At 48.9% G+C, this 16,424-nt stretch overlaps 1 protein-coding gene across 4 annotated transcripts in view; it reads right to left on the bottom strand.

Annotated features, from left to right (window-relative positions):
* AFAP1L2 (actin filament associated protein 1 like 2) overlaps positions 1–16,424 on the bottom strand; it is a 66,681-nt gene that overhangs the window by 15,216 nt on the left and 35,041 nt on the right. For all 4 annotated transcript variants that reach the window (XM_059852002.1, XM_059852003.1, XM_059852001.1 and 1 more), the window contains exons 2-5: positions 11,254–11,382; positions 10,652–10,729; positions 7,602–7,693; positions 3,495–3,585 (exon numbers count right to left, since the gene is read on the bottom strand). In XM_059852002.1, the coding sequence (XP_059707985.1) occupies positions 3,495–3,585; positions 7,602–7,693; positions 10,652–10,729; positions 11,254–11,382 (390 nt within the window). The remainder of the gene's footprint in view (positions 1–3,494; positions 3,586–7,601; positions 7,694–10,651; positions 10,730–11,253; positions 11,383–16,424) is intronic.

Below are 16,424 nucleotides of genomic sequence, written 5' to 3' on the forward strand. Positions count from 1 at the left end.
TCCAAGGCTCATGCTGTAACACTGTCAGAAAGTATCACAGAGGGACTTCTCACAAGAGCTTACAGCGACAGGACAAGGGGAAATGGATTCAAACTGAGTGTAGCTTTAGCTTGGATTGCAGAAAAAAATTCTTGACTGCAAACATGATGAGGAACTGGCACAGGTTGCTCAGAGGGGCTGTGGATGCCCCAGCCCTGGAAGTGTTCAAGGAAAGGCTGGCTGGAGCTCTGAGCAGCCTGGTCAAGTCAAAGGTGCTCCTCTACACAGCAGGAGGGTTGGAATGAGATGGTTTTTGAACTCTTTTCCAACCCAGGCCATTCTATGATTCTATGAAAGGCCAGCAGCAGCTTCCTGGACTGCCACCCCCTCCCTATGCAGCTTGTGGGGAAAGGCACAGAGGGCTGGGGGTTACTAGGGCCAGGCTTTAGCACCTTTGGACAGGGCAAAACCAGGCATGTCCAGACTGCCTTTTGGCAACAGCAGTCACACCAAGGTCCCAGATCATCTGCTAGCAGTGAGCATCACTGTGTAGGACAGGTACAAATACTACTGACACCTGATAGGGCACAGGTGGGGCAGGGGGGAGGGATGGGGAGCTTGTGCTTGTTGAGACGAAGGGCAGGACAGGGACCTGCAGGACTGCCCTCATGCTGCAGCCTGATCTCTTGAGGCAAAGCAGGGCACCAGCATCACTGCCCAGCTCCCCTCTGCACAGCACACCACACTTCACCTTCTCCTGAGCCCCTGCAGCCTCTCCTGCCACAAACCTGCTGCTCCACATCTCTCCCTGCTCCTCCTTCTGGCTCACTCCCCCAAGAACCACCTCCAAGGTGAGGTTGCCAAAGAGCACAGAGATTCTCACTAGAATTCCCTCCTCCTCACACAAAGCAGGCTTGTATAGAAGGGATGTGGTGGGATCTGCAGAGGGGACTGGTGGCTGAGCAATCGCAGGATGCAAAGGCACCACACTCCTCAGTGGTGGGGAATCACTGGAATCCTCTGCCCCATCTCTGCTGCTTTCACAGGCCCCTGTCCTCACCTGCAGCTGTGACAGTGCTCAGGAAAACAAAGAGCCTGCTGGTGCAACAGCTGATCACAGCAGCCGCAGAGAGCCTCCCAGAGCTGCCTCACTTGGACACTGCTCCCATCATTTGTGCTTTTCTCTTTTTGCAGAGCTCTGATCTCTCATTTCCTTGGGCATCTGACTGGCCTAGATTTCAGTGGGTGGTGGGTGTATTTGCATCTCAGAGCAGCAGGTTACCAAGGAAAAGCAGAGGTGGGAGCTGGGTGTGCACTTATCATTCCTGCCAGCCGAGTCTCTGATCTGAGGGCGAGCTCTGGATCTGCCTGGATAACACAAGCTGGGTATCCCAGCACATGGATCCATGGCTGTACTCCAGCTAATCCAGTATGTGCCTTTTTATGCCACGGCTCTTGACAATTTATCCACTTTCCCAATGTGCAGCAGAGGGGGAAAGAAATCTCCTTTATCTGACATTGCAGGCATGGGGATGAGGCTGCAGCAGGGCTTCTCAGGGCACCACAGCCCTCACCTGAGCCACAGGACCCAGAGCCTTTCAGCAACACAGGACAGAGCTGGGGGGCCTCTCCTCTGCACTGAACAGCATCTCTCACCCTGGCCACAATGAGCCTGAACCTCTTCCCATCTGAGCACCATCTCATCTTCCTGTTCACTGACACGGAGCTTCAAAGCCCAGTACCTCACACTGGGGTTTGAGGGGACCCAGCTTCCACCAGATGAAGCTGGGAATGTCAGGCAATATTTAAGTTTATGCTACTTTTCACTGAAGTTCTACAGTTCTGTACCATCTGTTAAACTGGATTTGTGCCTTAATATGAATTATTTGCATAGAAGGCCCCTGCTCGGGATGACTCAAAGTTCACCCAAACTTCAGAGAGCCATCCCATGCGCCATCCAACACATCCAATGTGTTTCCCATGACTATTCAACCCAGCAGCACTTTACTACTTGGTTCTGTCTGCTGTGCATTGGACATCATCATTCTTCAATTTCTGGTTGCAGGATGGCTCAATTTCAACAAAAAGGTTGAAGCTTGTTTGGTTTTAGGTGGGCTTTGAGCCCCCTCTGTTCTGCTGTCACAATGTGCCCTAGTAAAAAGTTTGTCCCCATGTTTCTTATCAGCTCCCTTATCAGCTCTGTCCCCAGAGACTGCTCTTCTCCAGACTGAACAACCACAACTCTCACAGCCTTTCCTCACCTCAGGAGAGGTGTTCCTTCTCTCTGGTAATTTTGGTGGCCCTCCTCTGGATCCACTCTAACAGGACCATGTCCTGCCTGTGCTGTAGAAAAGTCATCTCATTTTCTCCCCCTGCATACTGTGAGAGGCAGTTTCTGATTGTCCAGTGATTGTTCAGGAAGGTGTGAGTGCTTACAGACAGAGTGGATCACTTAGGTGTGAGTAACTCAAATTTTCAAATAAACCACAAGGCTGGTTTGGGAGTTATAGGGTTTGGATTCCATTCACTGGCTTTAGCAAAGCAGAGGTAGAAACGTATAAAATGTTAATTTCAGATTAACAGATTCAACAGCCAAGGCTTTAGATTCAAATCTGTCACCCTTAACCCTCTTTGCTTGCCTTGACCCTTGCCACTCAGCTCTGCCCATGCCACACACTCTGCTGCAGCCAAGGCTGATGAGCAGAGATCTGCAGTGGGTGATAGGATCTGTCTCATATGGGCTCAAATGGATTAGAAAGCGATGACAAGATCAGCTCTGCTATCAGATCACAGGAAGGCAATCTCAGTGAAGGCTGTTCAACAAAAGGATACAGGAATTCAGTGCAAAAAGTGAGAATGTGGGAGCTCAACATGCAGCAGCCTCCTCCCAGAGGGGTGGGGAGCCCACAGGGGACAGGCAAGGGTGGCACTGCTCCAGGACATGGCTGGGGTGCTGTCCCAGGCAGTGGGGGTGTGTGCAAGGGAACCCACACGCTCTCCCCTCACACCAAGTGTGGCTTTCTAATCAAGTTACAGATGGTTAAACTGCCACAAGAGACAGAGCTGAATAAAGGGCCAATTATAAAAATGGTTATCACTCCTAACAGACCAGCAGAGCTGTGGATTTTGAGCCCCAAGGGGACAATTAGAGCACTAGGACACAAATGCAAGCCACCACAGCTCAGTCCTGAATAGAAACTTGTGTTTGGCTGCAGCCTATCTGCCAGAAAACCACCAAAACAAAGAGGACCCACAATGGTTCCTAACATTTTACACTGACAAGATATTGACCCAAACATATTACTAACATCTACAGGAAAGTTAAAAATTGGAGCAATCCAGAAGTCTTTGCTTTCCAGCTAGCATTAGGTCTGTAATATCAAGTGTGAGCAGCAGAAAACAAATTTGTCCCAAAAGCTGTACAAAATATCTGTGCTTTCATTCACTGATTCTCATAAATCTCATGTCCTCCATCTCCCACAAGAAGACCCTCCCAAGGGTTAGCTGGGATATACCATTTACAGAGATGTCATAGGGCTCAGCCTCTTCGTAATATCCCTCTGGGGATTCAATCTTGGGGACTGCTGGTTGTTTTGTTTCGAGAATCTGCAGAATAAACACATAAAAGAAACATGATTTAAGGTAAAAACAGATCCACCAAAACAATGGGACATCCTTCCCCCCTTTTTTTAGCACTCAAGTGCATCTCAGTGGATGAAATCTTTTAGATGTGGTACAGTCAGCTCAAATATAAATTGAAATTACTTTATAATTGCATTATAAATATTATTTTCTTTCATGTTGCTGAAAGCCTTGGGAAGATCAACTCATGGCAGCAACTGCAACCATCAGCCTTACCCTGAGCTGAGATTTCTGCCTGCTGCACTGACCCCCCTAAGCTGCCCATGGCAGCTGGGGATGGTCCTCTGTGATATGGGTTATCTTATCAGGGAAGCAGAAGGGAGGACAATTGGTGCAACCCTGGCTTTACACTGAAAACACAACCTGGGCAGTCTCTGGTTGTGTCTCCAAAGCTCTGACTGATAGAAACTAACCACAAAAAATCTCTGCCTTAGGAACTATATTGGGAATCTTTAATTGTGCTCTTAACAAAAAATGAAGGAAATGGATAAACAACACCAATGGAAAATCAGCCTTTGAAAAGAGTCCAAGTGCTGGAAAATCCCTGTGGCACCTGCCAAACCCTTCCCTAAGCACAAGCAAGGGCTGGCAGGAAAAACATGCCTTGATCCTTTAGAAATATCAATACATGAGGGACAAAAGTGAGGAAACAAACTTTTTACTTTTCAGTTGATTCACAGAGATGCTGGACATGAGACAGCAGAGCAGCAGCATGAACAGATCAGAGCACAGAGCTTGTTCTTCCCAAATACCTGGACCCCATCTCCCACCCTGACCTGACAGTAGCATTCCCTGCTCCCCAGTGAGGTGTCCCTGCTCCTCACTGGGGTTTAACCACCCTTAGCCAGCTGACACCAGGGTGCTCTGTCCTGCCCTGCTTCAGCTGCCCGGGCTGAGGCTGTGCAAACCCTGACAGGATGCCCAGGGTTAAAGCCCCACTCCCCCAGGAGCAGGGGCAGGTCTCTTTGCAGAGAGAGCCTGTTGAAGGTGACAAATCCTGCACTGGGCCAGCCCACAATTGCCCCCAGGGGAAGAGGGGCCAGCTGTGCACCAGCATGGCAGAGCAGCCTAAGGCAGGACCTGCCCATCTGCAGGCCATGCCAGCATCATCAAATGCAGGTGCAAAGCTGCCCATCCTGCCCTGGATGTTTCCACCAGCAGCTACTGGTGCTGAGAAGCAGAAAGGAAGCTTTGAAGGAAGAGATTTTCTGGCCAACAGCTGCCCACAAAGGGAAGCTGTTGGGCCAGTGGGAGTGAGGAACCCTGGCCACACCAAAGTCACACGTCTGCTCCCACTTGGACAAGCTGCCCGTGCCTCTGCCAACCTCCCAAACTTCCCCAGTGTTCAAATTCCTTATGTGGGTCTGCCAGATGCTGTGAGCAGCCTGAACTTTCCTTCCAGAGACACGCAGAACACTGCTGGAAAACACTGGCCCTGCAAACACTTAAAAGGTTTAGGAACTTCTTGTCCTAATGTGTTGCATTAAAGAAACAAAAACAAACCCAAGTCACTCCAGGGCTTTACTTAATCCCTTCCCTGGCTAGGAAATGTGTCTGTAATTGCCATCTGTGGTGGCCTCCTGCTTGTAGCCAGCTCACTTTGTGCTGTGACCATAAAGAAATTGCCTACACAAAGAAACGCTGTGGGCTTTTTTTAACACCATCTCACAACTGTCAGGGAAGGGGCTGCTCTGTTTGGTTTCCTACAGACAGTGAGGTTTCCTACAGGGTGCACCTTGGTTGACCAGAAGGTATTTGTTTTGTCTCCTCTTTCCCTAGGGGTGTGGTTTACTCTCTAACTTCAGTCAAAGGCTATAAATTCTTTTATTTAACCACACTGGCCCTTGCATAACATTTTCCTGTTGCATTATGGCACAATGAGCATGCAAATATCACCACCCTGGGTGTTTGCATCCCTACCACAGGACCTTCCCTGTGGATGGAATGGCTGCAGGAATAGGCAGAGCTGCAGGGCTACAGCACAGGAGGAGTCACCAAGGCCTGCAGAACTTTTTGCTTAAAGGTTGTTTTGGGACAAATCCAAAGGAATCCAGGTGGGCCACCCCTGCTGAGTTGCCCAGTGGCTGCTGGTGCCTGTGGGTGCCAGGCACAATTGGCTGTGCAGGGCTTTATCACCATAATTCTTCTGTACCTCAAAAAGCAAGTGTAGAGCAACACCACAGGATGCCTGAGTGCCACCAAACCACAGGAAAATCTGCGGAGCAAAACCAGATCTAATCTGAATTCCTCTCCTAACCTCTCAGTGTCTGTGCAAGGAGTTCCACCCTCCACTGCCCAGGTGGCTGTGGCTCCTGCCTGCCCTGGGAGCTGGAAATCCAAGGGAAGATCCATTTCCCCCAACAGCAATTTCCACTCATTAAAGCTCTCCCCAGCCCTGTTCCCTGAAGGACACTCAGATATCTCTGCTGCCAAAGCTCACTGACACTCAGATGCTCACTGTGAGGAGGTACCTGACTGCTGCATCCAAGGGAGGCTGACTCCAGTGGTAAGCAGCTGGGAGAAGGTAATTCCCAGCACAGGTCTGGGAGAGGACAGGTGCCCTTTTCAGCTGAAATCTAAGACTATTTTTTTTTTTAATTCCCTCATTTAACTTCCTGATTGCCCAGTCATAAAGCTGGGCTGCACCAAGCTCAAGAGAAATGCCTGGGGACACCTGGCTGCTGCCCCAGTGGTGCCTTCATTCCACCTCCTGCCCACCATGAAACACAGAGCTAAACAGAGGTTCCTGCTCTGGCCACTGCTCCCAGGCACTCCAGCCCAAGCCATCTGCATGGGCAGAGCCCTCTGGGGCTGGAGCAGCTCCCAGCAGGCAATCACACTGCATCCAAGGGTTTGTCAGCTGCATCCCATCCTACCCCTTGTTCTCCCAGCTCCTCCAGATAACTCTAGCTGAGCCACACAGATCCCTGGGCAAAAGTCCTGGGGCCTCACCCTGCATCCTCCCTCCTGGGAAAAGAACAGATCCTCCTTCGTGGTTGATGGATGCACCACCCCATCCTCCTCCATGTCTCCTCCTCCTCCCTGTGCCTGCTCCCTGCCCTCCTTCCCTTTCACATCCTGAAATCCCAGCTAACAGCAATTCCTACATTGCACTAACTACTGAACAGCAACATCAGGGGCTCGGGCATGACCTGTGCCTAGGACAGCTGGGCTGGCTGCTGGCACAGAGACAATGGCCTTTAAGTGACTTAGAGCTGCCCTGCAGAGAAACCTGCAGAGCCAGCAGCTCCTCCTCACACACCTGTGGGCTGCACAACCCCAGCAGCACCAGCACCCAGTGCACACACAGCACCAGGTGCTCCAGCTGGGAGAGAACCTCTGGCAATGGCCAAGCTGAGCAAGGCTCTGGCAGCAAGGGAGGTCCTGGTACAGCCCAGGAACCTTCCCACCAGCCTGCAGCTGAGGGATTCCTGGCTTTTCTAAGATCATGTCAGCAGCCCAGGCACAGCTGATTTACGACCCAGGAGAGATTTCCAAAGCAACAGTGAGAGTCATCACCACCTCTGTTTCTTTGAAAACCTCTCTTCTCCTTCCTTGAGGAGAGGCTTCTCCTCCTGGAGTGAGTGCCATGCAATGGGTGTGGGTCTCCCTGGCAGGGAGCACAGCCCAGTTTGCAGTCTCACGGGGAGCTCCCACAGCTGCCTGCTCCACCTGTGCACAAGCTGTGGGAACCACAGGGGCTCCCTGGTGTCCTGCCAGCCCAGGCCACCACCCAGCTGCACCAGCCACCTACTGGCCCACAGTCTTTGTAAACATGAAACATGCAGCTGGAAATGCCTAGTTCAATGTTTTGCTATTATTTTTAAAATAAAGCTCACCAGGACTCTTTGCCTCACTGACATACACAGGCAGAGGTGTTTCCAGGAGCCATGCTGCACAGGACCTGACAAGAGTGAAGCCTCAAGGGGTTCAGAGCCCCAGGCTGAGGTAGGGAAAAGCAAAGGGTGTGAGATACTTACCTTTGGAGGGGGGAGGTCTGGCAGGCTCTTCTGAGGAGGTGACAAATGCAGTCCTGAGTCTCCATTGGTCAGGGAGCTCTTCTGATCCAGCACTGCAAGGCAGAAACAATTACACAGATGACATGTGGCCTCTCCCAGCAGAGCACTTGCTACCCTGGGCTGTGCTGGAGAGCAGGATGCTATTTCAGTGGGGAGCACAGTGACAATTACAGGCAGGGCTGCAGGGCCACCATGGCATTTCAGGCCATAGCCAGGAGCATGGCACTGGGAGACCCAGCAGAAGAGCTGACCTCTGGTTTTAGGGCATCTTTTTCCTTCTGGAGGGAAAACTGTGAAGGCCAGACTCACTGCTGAGACTGTAAAGGGTCTGGAGAAGCAGCATGGGCAGACACCACCCAGTGCCTGGAAGCCCATGGCAGCTCAGTCCTTGCTAGCTCTGATTCCTGCATGCAGACAGGTCAGTGACTGTGCTCCTCTGCTGCCTTTCCCAAAAAATGGGTCCAGCACCACCCTCTCCCAGGGCAAACTGCAAAGGTGGCTGCTCAGCTAAGTGCACAGTGGCTTATCACAGCCAGCCTGCTCAGCAGTGTGATCACTGCTCAAGGGAGGGCTGCTCTTGAAGCAGCCCAAGCCAAGCCTGTGGCAGCAGAACTGCTGCAGGTGATCCGTGTCTGCCTCTGGAAAGTCACTTTTTCCAAGCAGCTGGGTGCAGAGTGATTCAGTATCTGGAGGGTACATTGAAGGCTCAGAAAACTTGTGTTCAGTCCCCTTCTCTTCCTGGGTGGCCTCAGTGAGTGCCCAAATCCCATGACCTCTGAGATAGTGCAATGATGGATGTACCCCCTCCTTCCCCAGCTACACAGCCAGCATCACAAATCACAGACTGTTCCCTTACTGGGGTGGGAGGGAAGGAATATTTTTCTCTAGACAAGCATTAACATTTTGCAGGTGTCCTCTGATAAAGATGCCTCTCTAAAAGCTGCATTTTGAAGAGGATTTAGAAGGAAGGAAAAAGAAAAAACATCCAAAATCCTGCTGAAATTCACATCTGTACTAACTGTTACTTCTCTCTGTTCCTTGTAAAAGTGAATGTCACCTGGCATTTGGGCTCAGAGGATCACTGTGGCCACACCAGGAGCCCTTCACAGCAGTCCTACCTCCCAGACTCCTGCCCCTTTGTGCTGACTTCCAGGAGGAGATGCCTTTGGCCCACTGAAGAGCCCTGTGGACTTGGGTAGAGACTTGCTGCATCTCTCAGGTAAATGAGATCCAGTAAATGATGGTGCCTTCATCACCCAGCACAGGGAATTCAATTACTGGGGCACAGGAAAGCATCTCAAAAGCTGTGTCTGTTCTGCTTAAATCCTTACCAATGGAATTGCAAGTAGATACGAGGAGCAGGGAAATACATTTTTGTGCAGAAATTGCATATTTTAAAGTTTGGAGAATTATTTTTTTTTAAAGTGACTTTTGGAGCTGATGGGCTTTGGAAAGCATTTCACCCTGTGCTGCTGGAGCACAGCTGCTGGGGAAAGAAGCTCTGCAGAGCAAGAGAGGTGCTGTCAGCTCAGGCACAGAAGTGTGGTCCCCAGTCCCATTACAGGCATGGAATTGCAGTAAATAAAAGGGACAGAGGGAGTTGTGTCATCACTGGAAGATCAATATCACACCAGTGGGCACTTGGGCTCCCTCCATCCACTCAACCTGAACCTGCAGGCACTTCCCCATCCAGTCACAGAGGCAGGATCAGGGCTCTACACCCAGCTGCACACCTGTGTCTCACTGACTTCAGCATTCCCAAATAACTCTGCAGTTTCACTTGGAATAGGGAAGTTGTTGAAAACAGAAAGAGAGAAGTGCCAGGTCCCACAGGGAGTGGCTGAGTGGGCAGGGTCATGGCCTTGATAGGGAAAAGTCTGAAACAAAAGAACCACCTCTAAAAATAAATTGTCTGAAACTTTCCCTGTGTTTGAGCATGGTGGATCAGTGCAAGCTTTGCTTTATCCACCCAAATGAGAGCTTATATAAAGAGATGTTTCTGCTGCTGCTCAGCTGCTGGGAGGGTGTGTGATCCCATTATAGAGCATTACAGCATCACCCAGAGGGCCCTGTCTGGAGGTCACGCTGGGGCTGCACGTGTAAGCTGGGAGGACATCCTGTCTTCAGAGGCATTTGAAGTTAGCCCAAGTTTGGCTGCAGGTGGTTTAAAAAAAAAATCAAACCAAATAAACAAAAAAACCCACCACAAAGAAATGAAACCAAAACAAACAACTGTGGAAGTGAGACAAGCCCAGCTATTGCAGGACCAGCACACCAGCAGCAGGCTGCACTGATGAGTCCTTGTCTCATCCCTCTGCACTGGAAACTCTGGGGTAGGACCAGCCCCTGACTAGGTGTGCATTTAAAAAATGTGTGTCACTAATTCTCTCACTCCATGCAATTATCAGCAACCTCTTTCACGGTGAACTTCAAAGAGGAAGAACATTTTTAGACAATTACGTTCTTTGCCGTGTTACAAATCCAAAACCTGGGAAAACTAAATTGGAAATGAGTATTTCACCAAGGTTTGATTTCTCAGCTTTTACTCTGCAGAGCTCTCACACCCCTGGGAGATGAAGGTGCTCTGCCCCTGCAGATGGTGAGGGCTGAGCCCAAACTCACCTACAAGGCTGTGACAACACGGCCCCTCTGGGCCAGGGCAGAGCAGCACAGCAAACCAGAAATACACTTTCAAGGTCTCAAAGATGCAAAAATGACTTGTTTTGTGGCCAAAGAAAGCATGAAGGCTTCCTTGAATATTTCAGGCACTGGAGCTTCAAGCCTTAGAAGGCAACATTTTTATCCCAAAATAAAGACCTCCAAAGTGCTACTTCCAGGAATAACCTCACAGTGTTGGCAAGGACCACTATTTCCAAGGGAATGTTATGAAAATGGCCCTTCCACAACCAGCAGCTGCTTCAGCCCTCAGAGCTGCCAGAGCAAGGCTCTAACCCTGTGTGCCTTCATCATCCCTTGAGACACGATGAACCCATTAATCTTCAGCTCCCTACCTTTGTCTTGTTTCTCTTGGTCACCCTGCTGTTTATGGACTGTCACTTTGTTCATGTAAATATACTCCTCATCACCACCTGCAAACAAAGGGAAAAGTGAACTCTTTACCCACATGCTGCTTTCACACTGCTAGGTTTCTCCAAAGGCAGATGTAAAAAGTGTCTCTGCTGAGCACATTTGGAGAGAGCATGTTGGTTGAGGCAACATGCAGGAAAAACCCCAAGTAATAATAAAAAGCAGAAAAATTAAGTGCTTTATGGTCAGGAAATTCCTTAAGTTAAAATTTCTACTTAAACATTAACTTGGCCAAACAGTACATCCTGTGTATCTTACAAAGTGGATTAAATAAACTTAAGGTTTAATAAGGAAAACAGAAAGGATCAGGAATCTTGGGAATCTTTTGCTTGTAAAGCTGGACACATAACTATAGTAATTTTACATAAACAATTAGAGGTCACTGCAAAAATAAACTCAGTTTCATTTTCTCCTTCTAATTTTCATGTCTCCCATTCCCACCAGCTGCCAGGAAAATGTTGCTTCATACCCCGTAGCAATTCCCATGACAGCCCACCACCCCATCCTTGGTTTTCCTCATCCGTACCACTGGACTTGGTGTAGACTTTCAGAAGGTCAGACAGGAAGCTCTTCTTCACCACAGCAGTGCTGCTCAAGTTCTCCTTGTCCAGTATCCTCAGAAAATCCTCAAGTTCTGTGAGCAGCTGCTCGAGAGCTACAACAGAAACAGAGACAACTGTTGGCAAAGCAGCTGGGTGGTGTGTCAAAAGAGGATATATGTTAATTCCATGACTTCCAAAATCCTTTGCTTTTTCTGCCCAGGAATAGTTCATATTTAATTTTCCAGCTTGAACTCGGCCTCTAGCTTTGGAAAGAAAGTCGGTCTCAGACCAAAAAATCTCCAATTTCCCTTAGTCTGTTCACACATCAGTGAAATCCCATGTAAATACCTATTCTTCTTCCATTAGGACTTCTTGCTCAAGCAAAGACAACCTGAAGAGATTTTGAGCATTGGGGCTGAGATTACAGGAAGGCAGCTTGCAAGGTTTTGATACATGCACCTTGAGTCCTGGCAAATATCATTCAAACCTCATGTGGCTTGGGACCTACCAAAAATCCTGCTTTTTGCTTCTTCTTCCTAAGCCTCCTCCTAATCTGGGAGAGATTGGGCCCTGGTAGTCTGGTGTAGCAGGAGGTGTCTTTGCCCATGGCAAGGAAGCTGGAACTCAATGATCTCTAAGGTGTCCTCCAGCACAAACCCCTCAACAATTTTATGTTTCATTCCACCATTATTTCTCTGTCTGTATTAATTTGAAAATGTCTCTGTGTGTATTCCAAAAAGAAAAGAAAAAAGAACCCCACCTCCCCTCATCCATAAATCACAATCCAGTAACTTCTCAAGCCACCTTTCTTGGGCAGTGACCACAGACCCACTGTATCACAAGGCTCAGCAGCATCTCTCAGAGCCTCAGGAAGCCCTGCTGCACCCAGGACACCCCTGCACACCCCAAGCAAGCAGCTGGGACAGGCACTGCCCAGCTCAGCCGGGCTAATGGGTTTGTTTTCCTCCTGAGGAGGTGCTGCACAGCCCTGCCACCAACAAATCACTGCTCTGACAGGGCTCATGCTGGAGCAACAGACTCTTAATTGCTTGCTTTTGTTCACACCAGTTTATCGCAGGGTAATTAGCAGCAGGGGCAGGAGGAGGAAATAACAGAGCATTGTGTGGAGGGAGGAAGCGCGGGCAAGAACGACAGCGTGTGGGAAAGACATCCCAAACCCAGCTGGGACTGTTCCTCCCCTCTGGAGGCTCCCCTGCTGCCCCTCTCCATGGCTCCCTGGTGCTGAGAAGCTGCAGAGGTGGGCAGTGAAGCTTGGCTTTGCCACCACCACCCTGCAAGCCAGGCAGTGACCCCTGAGCACTCCAGCTGGGAGCTTTGGGATAACTTGAGTGGGGCAACGCTCCCTTCCCTGTACTTACAGCATCCCCAGACTGCTGATCCATGGAACCCCTGGGAGTCACAGCTCACACCCACGAGCTAGGAACGTGTTAACACTTTGGATTCAGAATACAGAGCATCTGAGCAGTTCTAGTTAAAGAGCTACCACATTTAAGGTCACAAAGAACAGGTTTTTAAAGGCAAGAGAAAGCCATCACCTTCCTACTGATCCATCTTTAGCTACCAGGCAACCTTCCTGGGGTAAATGCATGTTAGAAGATTGATAAATAAATAACACTGTAAAGGTTTATGTTGCTAGCCATTCATTGAAAAAATTTGGTACTGCTCTCAAACTGAATTAATCTTCAGCAGACTGACTGTAAAACAGCCTAATGACTCCAGATCAGTCAATAACAGCTCCAGAGGAACCAGCTTGTAGTTATTCACAGTTCACTGTATATCCTCTACACCAAATCAATTCTCTTCTGGTCTGATTTAGGACCAGCAGGGAGTGGAAAACACCTGCATCATGCTGTGTTAACTCAAAGGTCTTTGCCAGCTTCTGTTTTGCCCAGAGAAAACAAGAATCACCTCAAGAAACAGAGGCTTTTTTTTTTCCCCCCCATAAGCTGTGAGGAAACAGGTAGCATTTGCTGATAACACTTTTGGATGCCAATAAGCAATGAATGGTGTCAAACCTACTCACAACTGGCTTCTCTAAAGCTTCAGGGACCCTGTTTCTTCCAAGTTTGAGGAAACTCCCCATGGTAAATCACAGCCTTGCTATACTCATCTGCTTCAGTGGCCCACCTCAGAAAACTCAAACTGAGGTCAGGTCCTGCTGGTCAGGCCAGCTGCACATGACATTGATGTGTCAGGGATGATACCAGAAACAACAGCACCCAGGACACCTAACCTTAATCTGAAGCTTCAGAAGCAGCTGCCCATGTGGATGTCACAACAGGGGGTTTTCAGGGAAGGGGGTACAATTCCCATTCCCTCCTCCACCCCCAGACTGCAGAAAATGAGTTTATTCTTCTCCCAGGCATCCACAGCAAGCACACACACAGGGCTGAGCCCTTATGAATAGCAGAGCCCATACAGTAGGTTACATTTTCCAGCCCACCAAAGCTGAACTCAGCTTCCAGTGACTCAAAGCAGCTCATTTAGGATGTGATCCTGGGGCTACAGAGGTCAGTGGAAAGACTCTGTCAGACCTCAATGGATTCAGACTTCAGGGACTCAAGAGAGGTTAATTCTGTTCTTCTTCTGCAAGAAGCAGTCTATAAACCATCTGCTTCTATGCAAGAATCTCCCTGACTTCAGCTGGATATTCCCAATCCAAACCTGATACCTGCAGAAAAAACCTCCACTGACCATTCATTCTCCCCTACCAGAGGGAGAACAAGCTAATACTTATCAGAGACTGATGAGTGTGAGAAGTAAAAGGAATTATTACTGATAGGGTCTGTAAGATCCTCTGGGCAAGCCACTATCACAGCAGGTCCCAGCAGTAGAAACAATTGAGAGTCCTTGTGCATTAAAGCATTTCAGGATTCTGATTCTGTGACTTCTTCTGGAAGTCACTCCTTGATCTCAGCTAAAGACCCATCATGCTGTGCTGGTGATGTATGGCTGTACCACACTCATGGCAAAACCAGGCTGGTGGCTTTTCAAAGAGCCTGAAACAAATGGTTCTCCCTCCAAGCTGCATGGTTTTGCTCTCCTTATCCTAGCAGTTTAGAAATGACAGCACATAAAGAGATGGTTCCTGCTCTGCAGGGGAATAGTTACAGATCCAAGGAACATATTTGCAAAATGGTATGGCTGTGAGCAGTAGGATGAGAGATCAGAAGTAGACAGAAGCCTAAGTCATAAGGCAGAGAAATTCTCAGATGCTTTTCTGAAACTTTTTTCCACTGCTCTTCTCAACTCCCATAGCACTTCTTTGTGACTTAAGTAATATTTCTGGCACCACCTCAAACAAAGGCCTTCACAGATCTTACCAAAATTCAGCCCCTTCACAGAAAACAAGGATTACCTCTAAGGTTTAGATTGTCAGAAAAATTAAGAGGCTTGGCCAAGGTCACTGTGAATACCTGCCCTGAATCCAGTCCCCTCAAGCACCAGGATATGACTGGCTCCAGTTCCCTAAAAGCATGGCCACAGACCTGGGGTACCATCAGAAATCACAGCACAGCTCTTGCCATGTTCTGCTCCATGGCAACAGACAACAGCAACTGGATAAACCCTGCAGGAATTTCTCAACACGTGATGGAGAGAGGCACAGGAGCATCACACAATGGGGAATTTGAGTGATTTGCATCTGCAGTGAGTGGATGAACATCACTGAAAGGATGGTACTTTGAAATACATAGAAATATCACATCTTTACTGATGTAATAAGGACTTTCAGGGGTGGGGGTTACAGTCAGAATTACCAGCTCCTTCTTCTCGCATGCCCTTCACTGGATGATGAGATATGTTCTCCCTTCTTTTACTCCAAGACAATGCAACCCATTTTACAGAAACCCCTGGGCTGCCCCTGAGCACCACAGGCTCTCTCAGTTTGAAGGCTGCAACTCCAGTTGCAGCAATGAGCAAAGAGATGCTTTGAACACGGATCTGTTCCAACAGCAATTCAGTGGCAGCAGGACAGCACTGAAAAGGGCTTCTTTTGGCAGGAGTCTGTGCCTTTCTTTGCAGACTGAAAGTCCCTTGCATTGCAGCAGTGTCTATCCTAGCTCATGAGAAGCTAGAGCCAAAAATGAAACAGCTTGCAAAGCCCTCATTGAGGAAGCACATTCCTTGCAAAAGAGCTGCCAATTTTGCCTGACACCAAGGTCACTGAAAGGTAAATGACCATTAAACTAGATTATAAAAGCCATTCCTACCAATAACCACTGATCTCTGTCATGGTGCTACAATAACAACCCATGTCTACATCTAATTACTTCATGTCTTGGCCTTATGAGGAAATGGGAAGACAGGCTCTGAATGAACTTTCATTCAAGTGTTTCAGTAGCCACTAGGCAGGATTGTATTAGACCTTTTAATCTAAATTCAATTACTTATTTTATCAAGGTAGAGGGGCCCCAGCCACGGACAAAGAACTGTAATGAGATATATACTCAAAGACAAGCTCTTTCCTCTGCTGAGATGAGAGGTGAAAGATAAGGAGTATCATTTGCTAACAGGAAACTAAGGCATTGGGAGATTAAGTGATTGGTCTAAGGATATGGGCATATTCTTCAGCAGAATATAAACTAGCTTTCCCACATCCCAACCTGGGGATTGTGTTTCCAACCCCCCATCCATGGATCCCAAAGTGCTGAGAGATATTCCACCCTCCTGCCCAAAGCAGAGTCTGGGTTTGGTACTTTTGGCTTCACCCTTCCCTCCTGGAAGGAGCTGGGCTAAGCTGCTGACAAACAACTCCATTCAGGCACCAAGTAAATACCTGCAGTCTGTGCCCTGCCAAGCTTCCTGCTTCAAAAATCCTGGAAACTCCAGAGACAGTACAACTGGGAACAGCATTGTGAGCCTTGAAAAAGCCAGCCCCAGGAGCAGAGGGGCTCCTGAGGAGTATCCTGAGGTACCTGCCCACACCCAGCCTCCCCAGACTGCCTCCACCATGCACGGCATCCCATGGCAACCTTTCAGCTGCCATTTCCCACTGCCCAGCCCTGGCTGGCAGCACTGGGATTCCCCAGGGGCTGCTTTGGCAGACAGCAGCTCCTTTCTAGCCCTGCTCTCTTTTTTCCTCTGCTGCACAAGATGAATAGGGCAGCTGAGGAGCGTGCAGAGAGGACAGGCA

Source organism: Haemorhous mexicanus, chromosome 7 (genome assembly GCF_027477595.1).
Source record: "Haemorhous mexicanus isolate bHaeMex1 chromosome 7, bHaeMex1.pri, whole genome shotgun sequence".
Lineage (NCBI taxonomy): Eukaryota > Metazoa > Chordata > Aves > Passeriformes > Fringillidae > Haemorhous > Haemorhous mexicanus.